This window comes from Phytophthora infestans, genomic scaffold (genome assembly GCF_000142945.1).
Source record: "Phytophthora infestans T30-4 supercont1.40 genomic scaffold, whole genome shotgun sequence".
Lineage (NCBI taxonomy): Eukaryota > Oomycota > Peronosporomycetes > Peronosporales > Peronosporaceae > Phytophthora > Phytophthora infestans.
In genome coordinates, this window is record NW_003303719.1 from 1,286,207 (window position 1) to 1,307,105 (window position 20,899).

Consider the following 20,899-nt stretch of genomic DNA (forward strand, 5'->3'; position numbering starts at 1 on the left):
AACTTGATCTAGTATGTGCGTGTAGCAGCGATGATGCTGACTACTTTTGCTATTACCGAATTCCCTATGTTATGGCATACGAGTGAAATTAACCAAACAGCAGGCCCCGGGAAAAGTAAGTCGTGTACAGCCCCTTTTACAGCGCACTCTTGATGTTTGTATAAAAACATTTTCTTTGGCTAGACAGGACACCAAAACGTCGACTCTTTGTTTTACCTTAACTGTATGTGATCTCGACAGCTCACAGTGCAGGACTGTCAGCAACTTGATGCCGGATCTGTACTCCGTAATATGCAGAATATTGTCATCTATGCCGTTAAACTGTCGTAGGTTAATTAGTATCGTTTTTTAATGTCCTGCGCAAATCAAGAAGTACCGTCCCTTCTTTACCCCTCCCTCTCTTGCTACTGCTTGCTATTTTCGTACTTCGGTCGTCCTGTGATATGCCCACCAAGTTCCTCTCAACATCCGTAGTGTTGGGCCCCGTGTACGATGAGGGCGGTCGAGCGCTGATAACGTGGCTCTAAGGAAGCAAGTAAACGATACATGTGATTTTTGCCTGCTACAACTCTAAGCATCGAGCATCACACTGACACAGGCGATGCAGCATCTATTAAAATCCGTCTGGGCCTCACGTCTTCATTTTTTTTAAACATATATTAAATTAAAATGAGGACGTGAGGCCCAGACGGAAGACACATAGGTGCCCTGAAAGTATTATCAGCCGGTGTGATCGAAGAAGAAAGCGCGCCATAGAGTTTTCCAGTCGTGCTAGTCAGGAAGAAATATGGAGCAGTAGGATTCGGTGTAGATGATCGTGCTCTGAATACGAAAAGACGTCTACCCTCACCTTAGAATCGATAAACCTTTTGGAGACGTTAGGAGACACACCCTTGTTCGCTACCTACAGAAACAATTGAAGTTCAAAAATGTGTACATTGGGCTGGGTATAATGGTAGGTGTGTGGAGGGCTCGGATCAATTGCGGCGCCCATGAACAAGCTATTTAGGAAGGATGCAAAATGGGAGTGGCCGAGGTCCAGGGGGCAACCTTTGAACATGTAAAAATGAGGCTGACGCGGATACCTTTGTTGGGCTATCCAGAGTTTGCGTGCCTTTCCAAGTAATGGCAGATGGTAGTCCTACAAGATCGACATGACGGAGCCGGTGCACGGTGGGTGTCCACCGCCAAGTACAAGTAGTATTTCCAAGTCGATGGAGTCGTGGAGGTCTCTTCAAATGAAAACCGCGTAGATAGAGCTGGTGTGGCACGATGTAAGTGTAACGGCAGTTACTGCGACATTCTAGTAAGACGGTGAGCGTGCGATTGTGGCGAAGTTTTGGTTGAATCCAAAGCGGTCGGAGAAGTCGCGGTTGTCGGCAAAGATTGCACGAAATGAAAGGGCGGAGGGTCGCTGAAGGAGGTGGCGAGCAGCATGGAGAAATGATGGAAGAGCTCATTTGGAATTTGGTGATAGCGGAAGAGCCGACCGAGATGTTGACACAGGGTGCGACAAGAAAAGCATTACAGTACGAAGTGAGCAAAATGCACCTCTGACATGCGGAGGTACAGGGGGCAGCGTGTTCTTAAGAGCCGTTGAGTGCCTGACGTCAGAGGGCGGGGCATCGGAGAGAGGTGTGAGAGCTGAGAAGACGTACGAAGAGCGATCGAGGCCGAGGGCGAAGCGGTCCGTGGTATCAACTGCTGAATGGCAAAGCTATGGTGTTGAAGGCTGTCGTAAAAAAGTTGAGTACGCCAAGGTCATTATGAACGTCGTCCTCATATCGCTGGCGGAGCCTCACTGCTGTCTATTTGACCTAGCTAGTCGAGCAACTACACACGTTCTAGCACTAAATGCATCTCTAGCACTTCTACGTCGTTGAGCGGGATCCACACTCTCGTCTTTTTATGAGTTATTGGTGTTTGCATTAATTGCATATAACCGTACCTTATCCTCAGTAAGGATGGCCGCTAACATCGCTGAGCCGAATCGAACTGTCGGTACGAAACTACCTTTCTCGCCATTCTCCACGGCTACACTGGTGTTATCGTGCTGCATCCGAGATACGTCACGGCAGCCATGCGTTTCACTGCGTTGACTGCTCCTCCGGCAATGAACGGAACAACAACTGTTTGGCTGTACGCAATACCTTATTATAACGCGTTCGTCCTGACGTCCATAATCGTATTGTGCTTCTTCATGAAGTAGTAACGCGTTCGTCCTGACGTCCATAATCGTATTGTGCTTCTTCATGAAGTAATGTCGTCGTGTTGTGCTTGTGTTGCAGGAACGACCCCGGAACGAGAAGGACGTTACGATGGCAGCTAAGCGATATCTACATGCTGATAGCGTTGCGATCCAGGACGAAGAGAAGGATGATACAAGTTTCTCCGAATATTTCAGCTATAATGATAAAGGTGATTCAGAAAAGAACACAAATGCGGAGTCAAGTAAGGTGTTGACTTGCATGGAGGGTGTACTAAGCGGTAAGGCTCCCACAGCTGTGTATACCGGTATGTTAATGGATTAAGACGATAAACAGGAATAGCAAGACGCCACTCAGACTCGCTCGGCACGAAGGTTGGTCAAGAAAAAAAAGGTCAACAAGCCATGCGCGCCCTGATGAGACGTGACGCGGGCAGTAAAGTTGCAGCGCGTGGAAGAAAAAGGATGACGCCTGAGCCGACAACGGCATGCCGATAAAGCCATGAAGAGGTTGCAGGGTCAATGACAGCACGAAATAATGCAGCATCAAAGTGCGCTCGCTAGAGTTTGAATTGCAGAGCGTCAACAAATACGACAGGGTCGATTGACTGACGATGACACCGAAGAGCACGCCGTTGCAACCGAGGTTGGATTACTGATATCATGCACGAAAGTAGGTGGCGTGGCTAGGGCTTAAAGGAAGCCAATGGCGTGAGATTCAAGATCTAAGGCACGAACTAGATGAATTATGGAGAACTAGTGTTGTACGGTGTTCACTTTATCTACGTTGAAACAAATTTCGGCGGGATACGGCGGCGCTTTAAGATGAAGTACGTGTTTGGTCAAATCATGCAAATGGGCGCAAGTTTTTTTAAAAGATGTTACAAGTGCTGATACGTCACTTCGCGGAGACGGCGTCGAGTACAAGGACTTTGACTCCCGCACCATGCCTGCCTTTGCCTTCGCGGCGAAGAAGGCATCAATGACCTAGCACTATTCGCGAGGGATGTGCCACTGTCTCGTGACACAGTACTTTGTGCCGGGCACGAGATCAATATCATGCCGTACATCTCGGTCTGCTGGGAGTAGGGTCGGTGGGAATTTGTTCACCACGCCTGCATACTCTGTCCCCAAAGGGTACACCGCTTCTTAAGAAGCCTCAAGAGCCCAAGCGCGCTTGACGCTACTTGTTCAACTCCTCTAGAACGCCCTTGGCTAGGACTCAACACGTCCCGAGTGACATTTGGGCTTATGAGCACCATCTCAGCAAACTCCACAGTCTTAAAATTGGCCAGAAAAAAACGCTGCCGTCATTTCGTTGAGGTTCGGTATCTCTGCAACCTCTAACAATGGTTCTTAGTGAACAACAAATGCCTTAAGGGATAGACCAGTCTCGCCATCGAAGGTGCGATAACACTCTTCCACCGGCCGCATCGGAGGAGCCCGGGCCCCGAGCTCCGAGTCACTTGAAGCGACGTCGATCTGAAGGAGATTCAGGCACGACCAGCAGCGGGGGTCGCCGTGTCGTCGACGGCGACGGTGGAACGTCGTTACCCACGTCTGGGGGTGTCGTGATGTCGACATCCGAGGCACACGAGGCATCGTGTGAAGCTATATTACCCACACAGGAAGCGCATCCCGCGTCTTCTTCTTCAGTTATGGTCTGGGCGACCTCATGTGGCCCTATGCTACTGACACAGGGCGCTGTCCTTCGTCGATTTGAGAGGGCGAACACGCTAACGGATTAAGTCAGGGTGATACGACGCAGCCCGTACCGCTCACGAAGACTTAGTTCTTCCCCAGTAGGGCGCTCCGCCCCTACTGGTCTCCGGCGTTTCTATGACCCCGGGGTCCTGGCTTCCACCATCGACTCTTGAGGACGGGCTTGGGGAAAGTCCGCCTGCGGGGAAGTCGTACTTGGAGTGGTCCACCTTCCCGCAGACGAAACAGCGAATGTTACGCTGCTGTTCGGCGGACCCGATCTACATGGGAACTGGTCCGGTGGAGTTGGCCCGCCCAGGATTCGACACAGAATTCTCTGGCCACGCTGAGGCCGGCGTATGGGCCTGGCGATGGCTGTATTCTTCCTGAGGAGCTACTTAAATCGCCTCTTCGAGGGTGCTTGACTGCACTCGGAACAGCTGAGTGCGCGCAGAGTCCACGCGAAGGCCATCCATGAGCACTGTCACTTTATTGTGTTCTCTGAGTGGGTTGCCCACTAGGGACGCCGTGGGCTCCCGGATCTCTTGGATGTACTCGTGCAGCTCACGCATTCTTTGCTTGCATGAGAGGAAGCACGAGCGCTGACGGTACTCGTAGCTCGCCAGGAGGAACGCGGCTTGAAGCTGTTCACACAGCTGAGCCCAGGATGTGAGACATCCAGGCGATGGCGCCTCCCGCGTGTACGCCGAACTCTTAGCACGACCGCTAATGTTGGAGAGTGTAACAGCAACGCAGAGTTGCTCGATCGAGATCAGAGCCGCATTCATCGCGAGAGCTATCTCTCGATCCCAGAAGTTAACCCTTTTGCCGCCAAAATCAAGAATATGCTGTGTTTAACAAAACTCGTTGCTCCCACTATGTTAGAGAAGTTTACGGCGCTGACAACCCACCTGCTTTTGAATAAAAAAGTGAGCCCCGGGTATATCTTTAATCATCCAATAGCATTCGAGATAATGTGCAGAAATTCAGTTCGAAGAACAACATTCACATTAGTAATTTGAGTGGTTTATCGTTTACGAGTATTCGAAACTCCATACAAATACTCCAAGACGTCGCCCGTACAGCAATTTATACGGTTACCCCGTTCAAAGTGTATCTGGGCTACAAGTAATCACTCTCTGAAACCTCGTCAACAAGAATGTCGGACCTTACAGACATCCAAGACGCGACCTTACTTCGCTTACTAAGATCCTAAGTGCATGTATTTATCCACGGCGACCTGAACGCGACTCATATAACTCTTACGTACGACAATGTCAGGCTTGCTATACTATCACCTGGAGCAATATTGCACGTGGAACAGACCACAATCTGCACTTCGTCCTGTAAGCGTTACAGATACATATTATCTAAGCTACTCTACATGCTAGACAGCGAAATTGAGGATGTCATCATTAGACGCGTTTTGCTGGACGTTGAAGATGTTTTGCATTCCAAGCAGTTCGATCGTCTGAGAACACTTTGATTATCTGCTCCAGCGTGAGCGACACGTGTTACCTATACAATATTGCGATTCATTTATCTTAAGTATTGTAAGTCGCCCCTTCAATACCCATTGTTATTTCTCCGAGATGCCCAATACACAGTAGATTGGTCAGAATCTGCAAATGCCAAATTTATAGATGCCTGCTCATCACAGAATATTGTCCGTCATAAAATGAATCGAAAATTTTGGAAAGGTGCAAGCGGATGTACAGTAATTGGCAGACTCCGGACAATGTTCTGGAAGGTCGCCATACGGAATGACTGAGCCATGCTAGATAAAATCCAAAATATTTATTCCGGATGACAGTGGATAGGTTTAAATTGCCATTCAATAGAATAAAAACAAATCGTTGGTTCGCGTTGCGACAGTCTTCTCTTTCCTTTATTCTGCTTTTTTTCAGCGCGGACCCCTCAAGTGCCGAAGGTCAAGTACAATCCCTCCACATCCTCACGCCCCGGTAGCTTAGCGGTAGAGCGGGAGACAATGTCTCCAGGCCACTGGTTTGAGCCCAGCCGGGGGCAACTATAATGTAATGCGCTCTGTGCTGTGCTGTGCTGTGTAAATGTGTGTATGAATGCGTGCTGCTGTGTGTTATGGTAGGTCTACTGCTGCCCACAAATATGACGATCGAGTACAGGCATCAACAGCAGCTCCGCTTAATTTTTGTGCAAGGAATAGGACGTCAAGTGTCCAGTACGCCTCGGGATGTGACGCGCGCAGCTGTCTCCAACGCATACGCAGCGACGATGCCTTGCGGGTTGGCTTTTTGTGGTCGAAGGCATGGAGTTTCTCGTTTGCGGGTGCATCCATTTAAATCGCCAATTTCCAGACTGAGTGCTTCCAAGCCTGGTACGCAGTGGGCCGGCTCGTGACGGTGGCGTAGCAATGCTGAACGGCTTCTGATACAGTATCATCATTATGTTTACTGCCGCTTTTGCATCTGCACGCTTGTTCTGCTCCTTTTTACCTTTCACTGTCTCCCAAATGTTGTTTGTGTACCAGTTTAGGAAGCTTCCCGCCAGTGTCGGTGCTGTTGCGGGTGCTACAGAAAGTGTGCGTGTGGCTACAGGAGGCGCAGTTGCCTCTGTTGGTCGCAGAACACCTTCAAGTGTGACAGGACACTTGGGTGACGCAGCCAAGGCATCTTCAACGCGAACAATACGGTCGTTGATCGCCGCTAGATGGGCCAACATGCTCTCCAAGCTCGATGCAAGCTGCGAGTCGCCTCCAGTAGCAGTGCGGCTGAGCTGCTCGTGGTTCATGGTGCGCCAACGATATGACAGCTGGAAGCCTCATTCACGGCAAGTCGCGGCTGTGATCGAGCACCCCAGGAGTGCGTTTGTGGCTGCGAGAGCTCGCCCCATCTCGTACAGGTAGCGTGACACGTACGCTGGAGTGGTAGCACTTTTTGTTGTGGTATCTAACACTGTGCCCATGTGAATTAGCAGCGCTGCATACGTAGCATTCACGACGCCGACAGCGACATTCAGCCGAGCCCAGCACGTGCCGGAACAATTCATTGCGCAGCGTCACGGGCTGCCCAAACTCCGCTGTCGAAAGACGCTGCGCAGATCATTAGCAGTGGGGGTTGAGACAGGGAAGTCTGGAGCCTTGTATCCTGCCAGTACTTTTGCAACACTTTGATCATCATGCGTGGCTGTTCCTATGTAGGCAAAGGCATTCGTAAGTGACGCCAACAGCCAAGCACCTCTTGTCGATATCCACTGGATTGCCAGCTTCGGGGACGCATTTGCGTACGCAGCGGCACCTCGACGCAGCGGGTGGCTGCTCATATTCGGCGTCACGGTCTGGCGCACATTGGGAGGCATGTTTCGGATGCAATCGCGGATGACTTCAATAATATAAATCGCTATGTTTAGCCGCTTCCTCTCCCGTTAGGTGCAGGCCAGGTCTCCTTTTCAATGTTGTCCTGCAAGCTCCTTCAAAAGATCACAGTTTCCTCTTGCGTGTATGTGTGGCCCCCTGGAAGGTCCGACACCGCGCAACGAAGCACTAGTGGGAAGAGGTATTCGGATGAGTCATCGAAGCAGACAAGTAGCATACCAAACGCATGCAACATGCACTGTTGCCATCTCTCTGCGGACTTGTAAATAGATACACCTTGGACAGCGGATTGCTTTAAACGAACGATATGCAAAACAGCTCTCCAGATGCAAAGATCAAAATCTGTTGCTCCTGGGCGAAACACGTATCGATGGCCCTTCCAAATGTATGCCTCATCATAGCTAGCATAGCTGCATCATGAACACCCTTAATTGATGTGACCTCATCAGCATGAACAGCAAGATGTTCCACCAACACACATAGATCAGATAAAGTCCAGCCCGGAGAATCATTGCTCTGCACATTTGAACGGATTTTCCGTTCCTCGATAGCACTAGCCATTTTGTCTCGAATTTTAGCAGCTTGCTTGGCGTCAGAGAGATCCACTGTATCGTTCGCGTAATAAATTCAAAATTTGAGAGAGGTAGCCCAAGGCTGTTGCCTTTGCTAGGAATCCATCAGCAGCAGGTGTCTGTAAAAAGATTGCAAAGACTGTTAGTAAAGAGTAGAAGCTTTGCATCGGCATGTTAGTTGCATTGGATAATGAGGAGTGCATTTTGTCTATGGCGCTATTGCGTAGATCTGTTAATAGCAGGAATTCGTTGAAAACCTTCACTGCAGCAAGCTCCTGCCCTACCGTGCCAACAGGCATGTCAAGCTCGCGAGGCGCCATCCTCATCTTTTTTGTAACAGCTGGAAGGGATAAAAGGGAAGCCTCTTCTTACAAATGCAATTATCTCCTGCCTATTAAAATGTCTCTTGAAACTCCTTTCCGGTACGCAATGCAATTATCGGGTACGTATCGTTTTGGCTTGACTTCATTATGGTAAACCTTATTATTAGACCCGGTAAAAATACCGAAAAATTCCAGAAATAGTTTACCCCTACCCCTATTTATGCATGATTGGTATAATTCTGCTCTGGGCATGCCTATTGGTTATCGAGGGATTACAGCTACAGTAGGGGTTGGATGTCCGGCATAATAGAACTTATCAACAGTAAGCATCGGAGAACAAAGTGTAGATAATATTTTTTTATGAGTGCCTGCCCTAATAAAAAAAGTCGTAACATCGGCGGCGGTGAGCTCGTTTGGCTTCGTCGTGAAAGAACAAGGTGATGTATGTTGGTGTAACCTATACCGCCTTCTCTCAAACTTGCAACTGTTTCTCTTCTCGCTAAAGCTATTGCGGGTCATATCCAGCACCGTACGTCATTAGATTGTCTGCGACTGCAAGCTAAATCGCTGGTTGTCTTCAAACCTTGGCCACCTTTTGAATCAAGAGTTTTGATCCACTTCCGAGGGACATTGCCAGAAGAGGCGCCAGGAATTTTTGTCCTACGGTCGTGAAGCAGTGACACTCCCATGAGGGGCGGGTCACCCACCGGGTGCCCGGCACCGTGCCGATTGGCACCTTTGTTCTATCTTCTTCCATTGGAAGTTCCAATGCCCGCGTCATCACCCCGGAAAATTAGTCCGAAATGCACCAACAGATCGTGCTCGTGGCTAGGTTGCCATCGACGGACGTGAGCCAAGCGCCGTGCCGGACCGATCGTCACCGGCAGGCACCAGACGCGAGGTGGATGTGCCGTTTGGACCTAACGCTACCATTTTTTTTACAGTGTGCCGCTCATTGTTAAGTTGCTGCAATATGTCAAATGTTGCCGATCGCGTGCCAAAACCATTTCTTTCGAATTCGGCACCGGGCAATAGGAATTCCAGCGACGTTAGAAGTGTCTGGGCGGCCAGGCACAGAGGCCAGTGGCGGCTGCAAGATGACGCTTTCATGAAGTAGCATCCACGAACGCTCACAACCAAATTGGTCGCACAGAGCTCACAAGTAAACCGCACGCCTAAGTAATGCCGCTACCAACGCTGTACGCCGAGCGTTTTCGCCTACGCCGCCCTCTGAGCGACGCGCTGTATGGACCTGTGGGACTCTACGAGGACGCAGAGTGCGGCGAAATTGTGGCAATCAAGCAGGTGTCACTCACGCGTGCAGTGGCGGCGCTGCGTCGTAACCCCAACGTGGACAACCCCTGGAGCGAGCACAAGGTGGTCTCTCGCCTCATGACACTGCCGCCGCACACCAATGTCGTGCATTTCCGCGGCGAGTTTCTAAACGCACAGGGCACCTGGTGTGTTGTCATGGAGTTCTGTGCAGGCGGCGACCTGTGGGACCTATTAGAGCGAGCACCCAAAAACCGCCTGCCCGAGATCGATGCACGCCATCTCTTTCGCCAGTGCGTGCGTGGTGTGCAGTTCTTACACTCGCATGGTATTGCGCATCGTGACCTGTCGCTCGAGAACGTCTTCTACTGTCGCGGCGTGTGTAAGATCGGCGACTTCGGGCTCAGCACGGACTCGCCGTTAAGAGGAATTGGTGAGGGTGTAGGCAAGGCTTACTACATGGCGCCCGAGGTGGTCAACCAAGAGGCGTACGATGCCTTCGCAGCCGACATGTGGTCGCTCGGCATCATGTTTTTCATCATGCTCACGGGCTCACCACTCACGTCCAATGCGTCGCGCGACAACAAGGCCTTTGTTGCTTTCTGCGAGCTGGGCGTGGCGAAGGTCATTGATTCGTGGGGACTCTCGGATCGGATATCTGCCGAGACAGTTGGGCTACTGGACAAGCTACTCAGACTGAACCCAGCGGAACGAGCAACAGCAAACGAACTACTTAAGCAATTAGAGATGACGGCAACGCCGATCACCCAGCGATAGTGTAATATGTAATAAAGTGTCGTAGTTGATACTAGTATTGGATAGGAAGAACCATGACGATACGACGGAGCGCGTAGAAATTATCAACGACTTAGGACATGGTATGTGCTAAATAAAGCTGAGGTGGAAATCCGTTGAGAGAATGCTGGGCGAATTGAGACATTGTGAGCTATAATGCTGCCTAGAATAATACACCATTTCAGGTTCGTTCTCCCCACCGCAGGAGTTCGATACAACCACCCCAGAGCCGACTTGCACATAGGACCGGGCAAATCTCAGTTCAAAACACCCAATGCCTGAGTTCAATACACACAAGTGTCTCTTTTATTTTTCCAATTACTGGGAAAGTACCAGCTTTTGTCATTTCGAGACCATTCGAGAGTTCAAAGGCATCCATCCATTCATCGCTTCGCCTCGCGCCCCTTTCGCTTTGGCAGAATGGGTAACACTTACTCTGAAGACGTTCGTGCACGTGTCCTCGAGGCAGCGAAGAAGGGTGAGAACTGGCGATTGGTAGCAGCTCACAACGGCGTTGTGGTGGAGACTGCGCGGGCTTGGGTGGAATGGTTTCGAATTCTCGAATGGTCTCGAAATGACAAAAGCTGGTACTTTCCCAGTAATTGGCAAAAAAATAAAAGAGACACCTGTGTGTATTGAACTCAGGCATTGGGTGTTTTGAACTGAGACTTGCCCGGTCCTATGTGCAAGTCGGCTCTGGGGTGGTTGTATCGAACTCCTACGGTGGGGAGAACGAACCTGAAGTGGTGTAGTAGGTCGGACGGTCCGACGCATGCCCAGTTCTCAAGTTGCCGATTTATGGGTTGTTGTCTCTGCTTTGATGCTTATCTTTCCTTTTTGTCAAATGGCCTCAATAGTATTTCATGCCACGAATCAAGGTAAAAAAGACTGATGTTCACTGGCCACCGCTGATAAGAAGCAGCGCTCATACTAGCATGTCTTCTAGTCTTCCTCACCGTAAGACAAGTTCGCCAGCTGCTAATTTGTCATAGCTTCCTTCTCGTCCTGTTGAGTGGCCTGTCGTCGACAAATGCAGCCAGCTATAAAGCTGAGGTCATCTCGGAAATCCGTTGAGAGAATGTTGGAACGATGCTTCAGCCTTTCATTTTTGTCAAATGGCCACAATAGTATTTCATGCCACGAATCAAGGTAGGAAAGACTGATGATCACTGGCCACCGCTGGTAACAAGCAGCGCTCATACTAGCAGTGCTGCAACTGTCTTCTAGTCTTCCTCACCGTAAGACAAGTTCGCCAGCTGCTGACTTGTCATAGCTTCCTTCTCGTCCTGTTGAGTCGCCTGTCGTCGACAAATGCAGCCAGCTGCTCCCATTATCTTATTGGCAACAAGGCGCATAGGCGGCTGGTCGAGTGCCAAAGCTTTTCAAGGTAACCCAGAAGGCAATTCGATTTGGGCTTAGCAACACGTAGTGTACCAAGTCTTATCGCAACTTAGTCGCAACAGAAATTAATTCGGCAAAGCACGGCGTATTTGTTAAACACACTGAGGAGATTGTCCATGTTGCTGGCTTCAAGGCGCTCGTAATTAATTAAGGTGGGGTATTGTACGGATCCGCGTACAAGTATCGCGTGATCGCACAGAGGGTGCGAGGTCGTCAAATACCTAGATGAGTGACGAGTGCTTGTGGCTCACTAGCTAGCATTATGTGAGACCAAAACAACTCAAAAGCGGGCTCTGAATATAAGGCGCTGTACATGTATTGCCGCAAATAAAGGACGTTTAGAAACATGGCTGTCGCAATAATAGTGCAATTGAATTGGTAATAAGGCGGATAAGACGAAATAAACACCCGTAATCTCTAACCGAGCAACATAAGACATCCAACTTCACCATCTTATGTTGCTATGAGGGGGTCAGAAGACAAAGGGCCGCTATCTTCCAGCACGACTTCTCGCTCACATTTACTCGTCCTACGAAGTGCAGCCAGCCACTATCGTCGTTGAAACTGTTCATTCTTCACAGGGCTTGACCCCACGATGTTGCTGAAAAGGATTAGTATTCATTAAATACATCTTCACATTCTCAACACCACTGTACGTTTGCATCCTGCCCACGTGGAGTAGACTCGCAGACAAAAGATTACATAGCTTATAGTAAGCTCATTTTAAAGCGAATGGCCCAGAATGAATAAAGCTCGAGCGCCTAGTCGGAGAGAGCGTGACTTACTTCGCGTCGTGGCTCGTCTTGTTGGCCTTCTGTACACCGTGTACTACACGCTGTCGCTCAGTACATGTACCGGTAAGTTTGAGTCTCGGAAATTGTCCAAGTGCAACCTTCTCTGAACATTGTTTGGTGACGGGTTTATGCACCGGCTCCAGCTTTCGGCATTGCGTTCTTCATTTCCCATTTCGTGCTGAAAAATCTAAGGTTATAAATATCCGAAGCGTCCTGAGTTGCTCAAGGACCACCCTTGTCATTCGACTTCACATCACCAGAACGGCTATGATTCGCCAGCGCTACCGACTTGAGCGCAAGATCAGCGACGCGCTTTATGGTACAGTGTGCGCCTGTGAGGACACGCGCCACAACAATGAGCTTGTGGCCATTAAGCAGGTTTCACTTGAACTAGCCACCAGTCTGCTCGAGGTGCACCCTAACGCTGACAACCCGTGGCAAGAACGCCGTGCTATCAATAAGTTGATGGCGTTGCATCCACACCCAAACATCGTGCACTTCCGGCAGGAATTCCTACACAACGAGTCCTGGTTCGTGGTCATGGAGCATTGCCCCCAAGGGGATCTCTGGGACCGTGTACAACGCTCGTCGAATGGGCGAGTGCCCGAGCATGAGGCCCTGGTGCTCTTCCGTGAGGTGACGGTCGGCCTGGACTTCTTACATGCAAACGGCATTGCGCACCGAGACGTGTCACTCGAGAATGTACTGCTGCGCAATGGAGTGTGCAAGATCTCGGATTTTGGACTAGCTACGGACGCCGACCGCACGTGCAAGAACGATGTGGTGGGCAAAGCCTACTATATGGCACCTGAGGTGGTGGCAGGCAAGGCCTACTCGCCAGTTTACGCCGACATGTGGTCTCTGGGTATCGTACTATTCGTCATGCTGACGGGCTCACCACTCGTGCATCGCGCATCCGAAAACGAAACCGGCTTCATAGGCTTCTTGCAGCTCGGTGTTCGTCGTGTAGTGCGCGCATGGAAGATGTCGTCCTTCATTTCAGAAGAAGTATGCGACCTAGTGTCGGCGCTCTTGCAGCGCGACCCGACCCAACGCCTCACGACAGCCCAAGTGCTCGCCCACCCACTGTTGCAGTTACCATGAAGTGTTTGCCCTAACGTATCAAGATACATTAGGGCAAAAGCTGTCCAGAAGCGCGTTAAGATTCGTATCTTATCGCGCGTGTGGTGTTGCATGTCCATTTCATCTCGATGTTGAATACACAAATACGGGAATTGAAGCTATTAACAGTAGAGCAATGGCTGAACAGCGTACCGCCTCACAAATGCAAGCAGGTACTGTTGCTAACGCGGGCACCAGCGTTACCTGCAAGCCATGTCAAGGTTGTAAAAAAAGTTTCGTTGTGAACTTCAATCTTGGTGTACCACACAACGCAAAAGTTTGTGCAGCATGGAGAAAGAAGGCGACAGCACCGCATTCGATCCACTCGCGGCGCTCGAGGCTGAGTACGCGGCCGTCGTGGCGCAGAGTAGGCACTCTACAGAAGCACCAGCACAGTCAAGCGATGCGGAATCCGCGGACAGTGACAGTGAACGCGAGGAGAGCGCCGCAGTAGGGGATTTTGAGAGCTACGCTCTTTTGCCTTCATCCCCTTGCAATAGCGACGACGCGGCGCCCGACGCGGCCCCGGGTTTTGAGGACGACGCAGTTAATGAAGAGGGCACTGGAGAATACAGCCAAAGTGAAACGAAGACGGAGGAAGCGTCTACTCACGCGGTGGACTCCCGGTTGCAGGAGGACAAACGTGTAGCCATCATGCAGAGTATGCAGCAGGTTAATCTGCGCCCGCCGCCATGGGCGGAAGCTGCTAATCTGACGGAGGATGAGCTGGTCGATCTGGTGCAGAAACAACTCGAACTGCAGAGCAACACAAAGTAACAAGGAAAAGATTTTTATTGCTAGTGACAGTGTGATAATTTTCTATGCCTGCGTGTTCAGGCTCTAGGAATTTACTTTCGCAACAGCACGATGCTCGTCGCTGCTGCTGCCGCAAGTGCAGTGGCCAAATAACGCAGCGCTGGTTCTTGAGGTAACCAAAAAAATGGCTTGGAGAGCGGACAACCATTCACGCCAGTCTTCTTTAACCTATCCTGATGGTTCGGTAGTGGCTCGCCAGTGACCGAATCGACCAGCGCTTCGTCCGTAGATAGCACGCGCGTGCCACCTCCGACGCGAGACACGTACATCGTTTTCACACTATCAGGGATGCGCGGCAGCTTGAATGTCTTGCCGCTCTCGAGCGAGGCCTCCATCCGCGATAGAAGCGCTTGGGATGGTGTACGGTTCACTTGTATCGACGACTTGATTGTCATCTCTGATGACGTGGGGAAGCAGTGATGCACAAGCGACACGACTTCCTGCACGTGTTGCTCCTCGACAAAGATCACTGCGTTCGGACCGGCGTCGAACGTGTAGGCAGCTTGCACACGACCAGCCTGCTTGTTGTAGCGGTGCACTAGGTGGATGATTTGACGAGACACGTCGTTAAGATAGAAAATCGGCGGTGTGGTGTCTAGACACGTGGCGTGAAAATGGTTGCTGTCTTGCATAGTAAGTGTACCGAACGCCTCAAAATCCCTGGCCAAGATTGCCTGCTCCATAGTCTGCATCCGCTCCGGCACCAAGTGCTTCGCTCGGTACGCCAGTAGCGAACTCGTGGCCTTGGACGTCTGCATACCGGTGGTGCTACTTGTGTCCTTCTGTGCATCATTTACTACACACACGACGGCGCAAAGTTCCGGCCAATGCAACTCGTCCGCAACCTGGACGGCGATGGAATCGTGTCCGTCGGGTCGCTCTCCCTTCTGCCAGGCAACGAAGCCTCCATCTAAACTTCTACAGGCAGATCCTGAGCCCTGTCGCGCGATAGCCGATAGCTGGCCGGTAAACTCTTCGTCGGCTTTGGAGACGCCGTAGAACTCAGCCAATGCCGCTACGAGACACGCGTAGCCCGCGGCGGACGACGCCAGTCCCGCTGCGGTCGGGAACGAATTCGTTGATACAATGTGTAGGTGCTGCGGATCGCTCTCGCCGTGTACGCGTTGCGCTAGCTGTTGCATTTCGCGTAGCACCACAGTCACGCGCTTGTTAATCGGCTGCTCCTGGCCATTGAGCCACAGCCGCGTGGACTGCAGCTCCGAGCCTCCGGCCACGGACGTTGTGGTGCGCAGCTGATTCTGATGCAACGTCACGCTAACCGACGAGTTGATAGGAGTATTAAGTGCCACATCGTCCTTGCCCCAGTACTTTATCACCGCAATATTCGTAGGCGCCGAGCACGTAGCCACCTTCATGTTGCCACCTTGGACGAAGATACTCCAATGAGAGGTCCATACGACACCAACGTGGCAAAATTACGTTGAGCCACACAAAGTATGACATAGCCCCGCTCCAATTCCATACGATAGGTCGCATTTCTCGCCATACAACCTCACCAAGTCCGCAATGGGCGTCATCTCTGTGGGCGCGTCATTGGGTGTGCGCGAGGCACGAGCGCCTCCCGCGCCAGCGTCCGCCTCCAGCTCATCAACACGTCGCTCTTCGACCACTGGCCCGTCCTCTGCGGCATCAACAGGCCGCAAGAAATCGTCTCGGAAGAGAGTGGCCGGTGCATCTGGAGCCAAGAAGCAGCGCTCAAATTACAGCGCAAATACAGCCAGAAACGAGCGTGTATCTACAGCACCAAGTGTACCTACAGCACCTACTCCCAATGTTCGTGAAACTGCGCCGCCTAAGCACACAACCGCCAGCGTAAAGCCGTCTGTCTCGATGGTGATCAACACCAAGAAACCTGTGGGACGTATGGTGCATATCAAGACGACGATGGACCCACAACGACTCGCACCGCATGTAATTGGCGATAACGGCGATAAACTTACTGATATTATGTCACGCGCACGGTGCAGCATCAGTTATCGCAAAACACAGTCAGTGGAACCGAATGAGGACGAGGCGTTGTCCATGGCCTTCATGATCTCAGCTAACACAGTTAAGCGAGTGGACGACGGTGTCTTGTTATTACAAGCAGTAGTGGAGAGCACGGAACAGCAGCTGAGGAAGCACGGAGGGAGCATGGAAGAGGTCCAACTGGAAGAAGAACGTGACGTGCAGGACGTGGCAGTGGCTATGAACGAGAAACACAAGTCTACCGCGGAACAACAGCAAGCAGGGACTAGTGAAGTGATGAGACACGTTAGTGAAGACACAACAAGGAACAGGAGTCGGAGTCGAAGTGCAGCAAGAGACGAGATGACACAGCGGCACCCTAAACGTAAATGCGTAGGAGGTGCTACAAGTAGCGTGTCGAAACGTGGAAGAAGTGAGGAGCTACGTACTGTGGATGATCGTCACTCTCAGCGATCTGCTAGGAGTCAGGACGAAGAGTCCAAAGAAGACAGAGATGCGGTTGTACATGACGCTGTGGCCAGAGCCGAAGAAGAACGGCGTCTGCGTGATGATAGAGAGGCGTATCGGATACGCTTAGCGCGTACTGTAATGATCCAGCGACGATTAGAAGCTGAGGCGAAGCGTGCTCGCGTACAAGAATATTTGGAGCGTGATAAGTATCTGCAACTTCGACGCAAGTATGAGGAGATGGAACATCGTAAGAAAGTGGCAGAGCTTGTGGTGAAGAAACAGTGTAGTGCAATGACCGCGTCCTTGTCTACGTCGTCACCTAGCAAGACAAAGCGATGTCTTCGAGAGATCGAGAGACTTAGTATCGCTTATGATGCATGTCCATCTGCACTTGTCCCCAAGTTGCGAGTACGCGCCTTGAAGGCTAAGCGCGTGGAGAAGGATACGCCACGCTTAGCTGGGTTTCAGCTGATTGCACGAGATATCACGGAAGACGACGACTTGATGCGATTGGTCAAGAGAGTGAAAGCCTTTGGGAAGATGATCACGTCTGACTCAGTGGAGCCACTTGTGGAAGACGTGGATGTGGAGAATAATGAGGATAGAACTGAGACGTTTGGATTCCCCAGAGAGGATGCAAATATTTCGATGGATGTTTCGATCGATGGGGCAGAAGTTGATGTGTGTGTGGACTCTCATGCTGATGATAACGAGGAGAAAAGCAGTTCTCGTCGTGATTCTTTCCGGTCGACATGGGACCTTCCTGGCTTTACCCGCGACCTTAACTTGATTCAAGATTATACTACGGAGACGGACTGCAAGTTGTTGCGCTTTTTGGCAGGAGAGCGTCAGTACTTCTACTTGGAACCACTTGGAAACAACAACACGTACTCACATGACGTGGAGAGATGGCTACTTACGACGCACGATCTTCATATATTGCATCGATATCTACTGGACCGCGCGGATCTCGGCAAAGACTTGGTGTTGTGTGCTGAACGTCTGCGTGCACTTGGGAACTTGGTGCCTCCTCTACCTTCCTCAACGACCGAGAACCCGTTGACCGGTGAGTTGGGTGTGTTCGAGTCCTCACGACACAAAGGGTGGAGTGAAATGCAGGATATGATTGTGACATTGCATTCGCTTGCACTTGTGGCGCACATGTTGGGGAAACACTATGTGGCTCGACAAGTTATGGGCAGTAACCGCACCATAGGCGCCAATCACGAAGATATTTTAAACGAGAGAACACTGCAGTCGGATCTGTTCACGTACATCCTGCGTCCTATCCGATCTTCTGCCATTGAGTCGAGTTTATTCGACTCGTTGCCAATTTCTCTCGTCCGTGAAACCATCGAGCAATGCCCCGAGGTCGTCAACCATGTGTTGCAGTGGAAAGGCAAGGGCGACGTACCGGAATACCTTCGTGAAGTGGATTCCTTTGAATCTGAGGCGGGCGACGTGACAGCTGACCAGCGAATGCATCCCAGCAGCAGCTATTTTTTACGGAATCTGTTGGGGAGACTTACGACACATATGCGGGCTCTGGATAGACTAATGCAGGACTTGGTGGCCACTTTGAGAGAGAAGCGACCAGAAGTTCACGTGGATAATGCCAACTCGGTTGTTTTACGTCGTCGACGCATCATTGAGCATGTAAATCGCTTGAAATCCGTGACGACGCATGTGATTGTGGAGAATACGAAGCTGCAGCTACACAAATGGTGGCTGCTCTTTGCAGAGAACTCGTGTGCGTGGTTTGATCCGGACGATGTGGACGAATTGGACGACAGATCCTACGACAAATTCACTTGTCTTCAAGACGCCTTGTACATATGGCACAACGAGGCACTGTTGTACACAACCAAGGACGATTTCGTGGACCCTGAGCGTCTGGTTGAACGAGACGAGTCGTCGATTTATCCTACTGAAGAGAACTCAATTGACAGTGGATATATTGGCGTATCGACGGGTTCCAACCGTACGTCCATGCCACGCGAAGAGGAAGTGGCTGCTCTACTTCGATTAACCCCGACAAGCATGCGTGACGAGGTACAGAACCGGCCATTTACACGAAAGGAGGCGAAGAAGTGGATAATGACGCCGTCGCATCTTGAAAAAGCGCGCTCTAAACTTGAGGAATCGCTAGCGACCACGCGAGATTTGATATAGGAATTGGGACACACTGGACTGTGACGTACGCACGTGGATCATTCCAACACCTTGAAGCGTGAACTAGCAAAGCAAGTGGCGATCCAGAAGAAGCTCTTAAAGCATCAGTGGGCGAGATACTCCCTGAAGTACCAGGAGTTCGCACCACCACAGGAAGAAATGTTGGACCTGGAGAGTGAAGATAAGGCTCCATGTGAAGGGATCGAGGCGCAACCGGAAGGTGAACCCACGTCGGAAAAAAGAGGCGATTCTATGGCCATGCCGATCGATTGGACTGGTGTGTTCGACGCTGTGAATGACCCTCCGGACGTGATTGAGATGAAGAAGCTTCGACATGAAATCACGCTCGCTAAAGACCAATTATTGCGTGATATTAGTGGAGATAGGGATCAGGACTCTGGTGCTGCGCTCAATGCAGACCAGAAAGCTCTTATTGAAGAATGCAACGGACTTGCGGCGTCTTGTATGCAAGCACTAGGAAAGTTTCTGGGTGTGGAAGAAACCGTGATACCAGTGCGAAAAGCAGCCTCGCGTTCTGCAACGAAATCTGCGAAGCGAGCCGCGTCGGCTTCGATGAGAGACAAGGTTTCTCGAACTGCGTCTAGCAGACGACACTCGCATGGTTCGAAGAAAGCGAGTTCGCATTCGAAAAGTCCAGGGAGGAGTCGACGAATCGAGTCGATCCGTGTTGCCAAGGCCCTCGCAGCGTCAAGTGCTGCTCTCTTGATCCCTACGACGCGAGCGAAGACGTCATCGTCCAGAGCGATGTCTGTGCGTAGTATTGGCAACAGTCGTGGTCAGCGTACCGACGACAACTCACCGCTCCGCATGGGATGCTCCGGCTGTCGAGATACGCGTCGTCGTTGCACCGGTTGCTCCGGTTGCTGTCTGCATTGCGTGTGTGTGAGATGTGGATGTCGTATGTGTTGCTCGTCTCGGCTTGCTGCGGTGCAGAAAACAATGACACATATGCTGGATACGATCGAGGAGAAGGAGGCTTGTAAATGGATGAGCAACGCGTCAGCAGGAAGTCAAGGTCATCACTGTGGCATGTTATTCTTCTGTGCACAGTGTCATTGCTGCGAAGATCATTGCCCGTGTCTACTGACTTCTTCCGTGGCATCCGAGGCCGCAGCTCCGACAGCGTCAGACTCGTCGTCTGGATTCATCGCATCACTTAATGCAACTTTAAGAGGAACAGCAGCTGCAACAGCATCACGGAGAGAACGCCGCTTTAAGATCAACCCCGTAGCAGCTCAACGTCGCGGCTCCAACTTGCCTACGAACGGAAAGGAAAAGGCGACTCCAACGTCAACACATGGACGCAACGGCGGACCGGCATTCGCGCGCCAAGCACATGGACGGGCCCCGCTTCCTACGTTCGACTACGGTATTGAAGGTGCCTTCGGCCTTGGGCCGATGGATCAACGTGGCCAGTGTCGCACGTGGCGCCCCGCGCCATCGGATAAGAATGAACAAGAGGACTTGTTCCGCGCAGCGCGTGTACGCATGAAACTCGTGCGCTCCGCATTTGCTAAGAGTTCTGGTTCGTCGTCAGGTTCGAGTTGCTTAGACGGTGAGCAGTTGTGGCAGCCAGAGCGAATCCGAATGATGTGGGAACGTCGTGACTTTCATGGAGTGTTGGGACTGCCGCGTGATGCCACGACGCAACAGATTAAGCGGCAATATCGCAAATTGGCACTCAAGTTGCATCCGGATAAAGCGTCTGATACGTCGGCGTCGTTGGAGTCGACAGTGGCAGAAGCGGGCAAGAATGTTGCGGCTGGAAACTCCGGTAAACGTGTAGATGCCTTTGTGGCCGCGACACACTCGTACAAGATTTTATTGGGAGACGTTGATGCCATGCGGGGACTTGGTTAAAAATGAATAGACGTGGTTCTTTGAGGGTCGTTTCGCTCTATTTCAACTTTTTA

The 20,899-nt window shown here is 51.1% G+C and overlaps 4 protein-coding genes and 1 pseudogene across 5 annotated transcripts; 4 read left to right on the forward strand and 1 right to left on the reverse strand.

Annotated features, from left to right (window-relative positions):
* Nucleotides 1-5,865: 5,865 nt before the first annotated feature.
* PITG_28732 lies at nucleotides 5,866-5,935 on the forward strand (annotated as a pseudogene). The gene has a single exon. The product of its transcript is annotated as a tRNA-OTHER (tRNA).
* A 3,401-nt stretch (nucleotides 5,936-9,336) lies between these two features.
* PITG_15776 (protein kinase, putative) lies at nucleotides 9,337-10,203 on the forward strand (the record flags this gene model as incomplete). The annotated part of the gene is made up of 1 exon (XM_002897987.1): nucleotides 9,337-10,203. One exon carries the CDS (start codon nucleotides 9,337-9,339, stop codon nucleotides 10,201-10,203), a length of 867 nt encoding a protein of 288 aa, XP_002898033.1.
* Nucleotides 10,204-12,596: 2,393 nt separating this feature from the next.
* PITG_15777 (protein kinase) lies at nucleotides 12,597-13,520 on the forward strand (the record flags this gene model as incomplete). Its single annotated transcript, XM_002897988.1, has 1 exon — nucleotides 12,597-13,520. The coding sequence occupies one exon, from the start codon at nucleotides 12,684-12,686 to the stop codon at nucleotides 13,518-13,520; it is 837 nt and encodes a 278-aa protein (XP_002898034.1).
* Nucleotides 13,521-14,386: 866 nt separating this feature from the next.
* On the reverse strand, nucleotides 14,387-15,730 carry PITG_15778 (diphosphomevalonate decarboxylase; the record flags this gene model as incomplete). Its single annotated transcript, XM_002897989.1, has 2 exons — nucleotides 14,387-14,482; nucleotides 14,558-15,730. 2 exons carry the CDS (start codon nucleotides 15,728-15,730, stop codon nucleotides 14,387-14,389), a joined length of 1,269 nt encoding a protein of 422 aa, XP_002898035.1.
* A 475-nt stretch (nucleotides 15,731-16,205) lies between these two features.
* Nucleotides 16,206-20,846, forward strand: PITG_15779 (uncharacterized protein; the record flags this gene model as incomplete). Its single annotated transcript, XM_002897990.1, has 2 exons — nucleotides 16,206-18,845; nucleotides 19,023-20,846. 2 exons carry the CDS (start codon nucleotides 16,206-16,208, stop codon nucleotides 20,844-20,846), a joined length of 4,464 nt encoding a protein of 1,487 aa, XP_002898036.1.
* Between the last annotated feature and the right edge of the window lie 53 nt (nucleotides 20,847-20,899).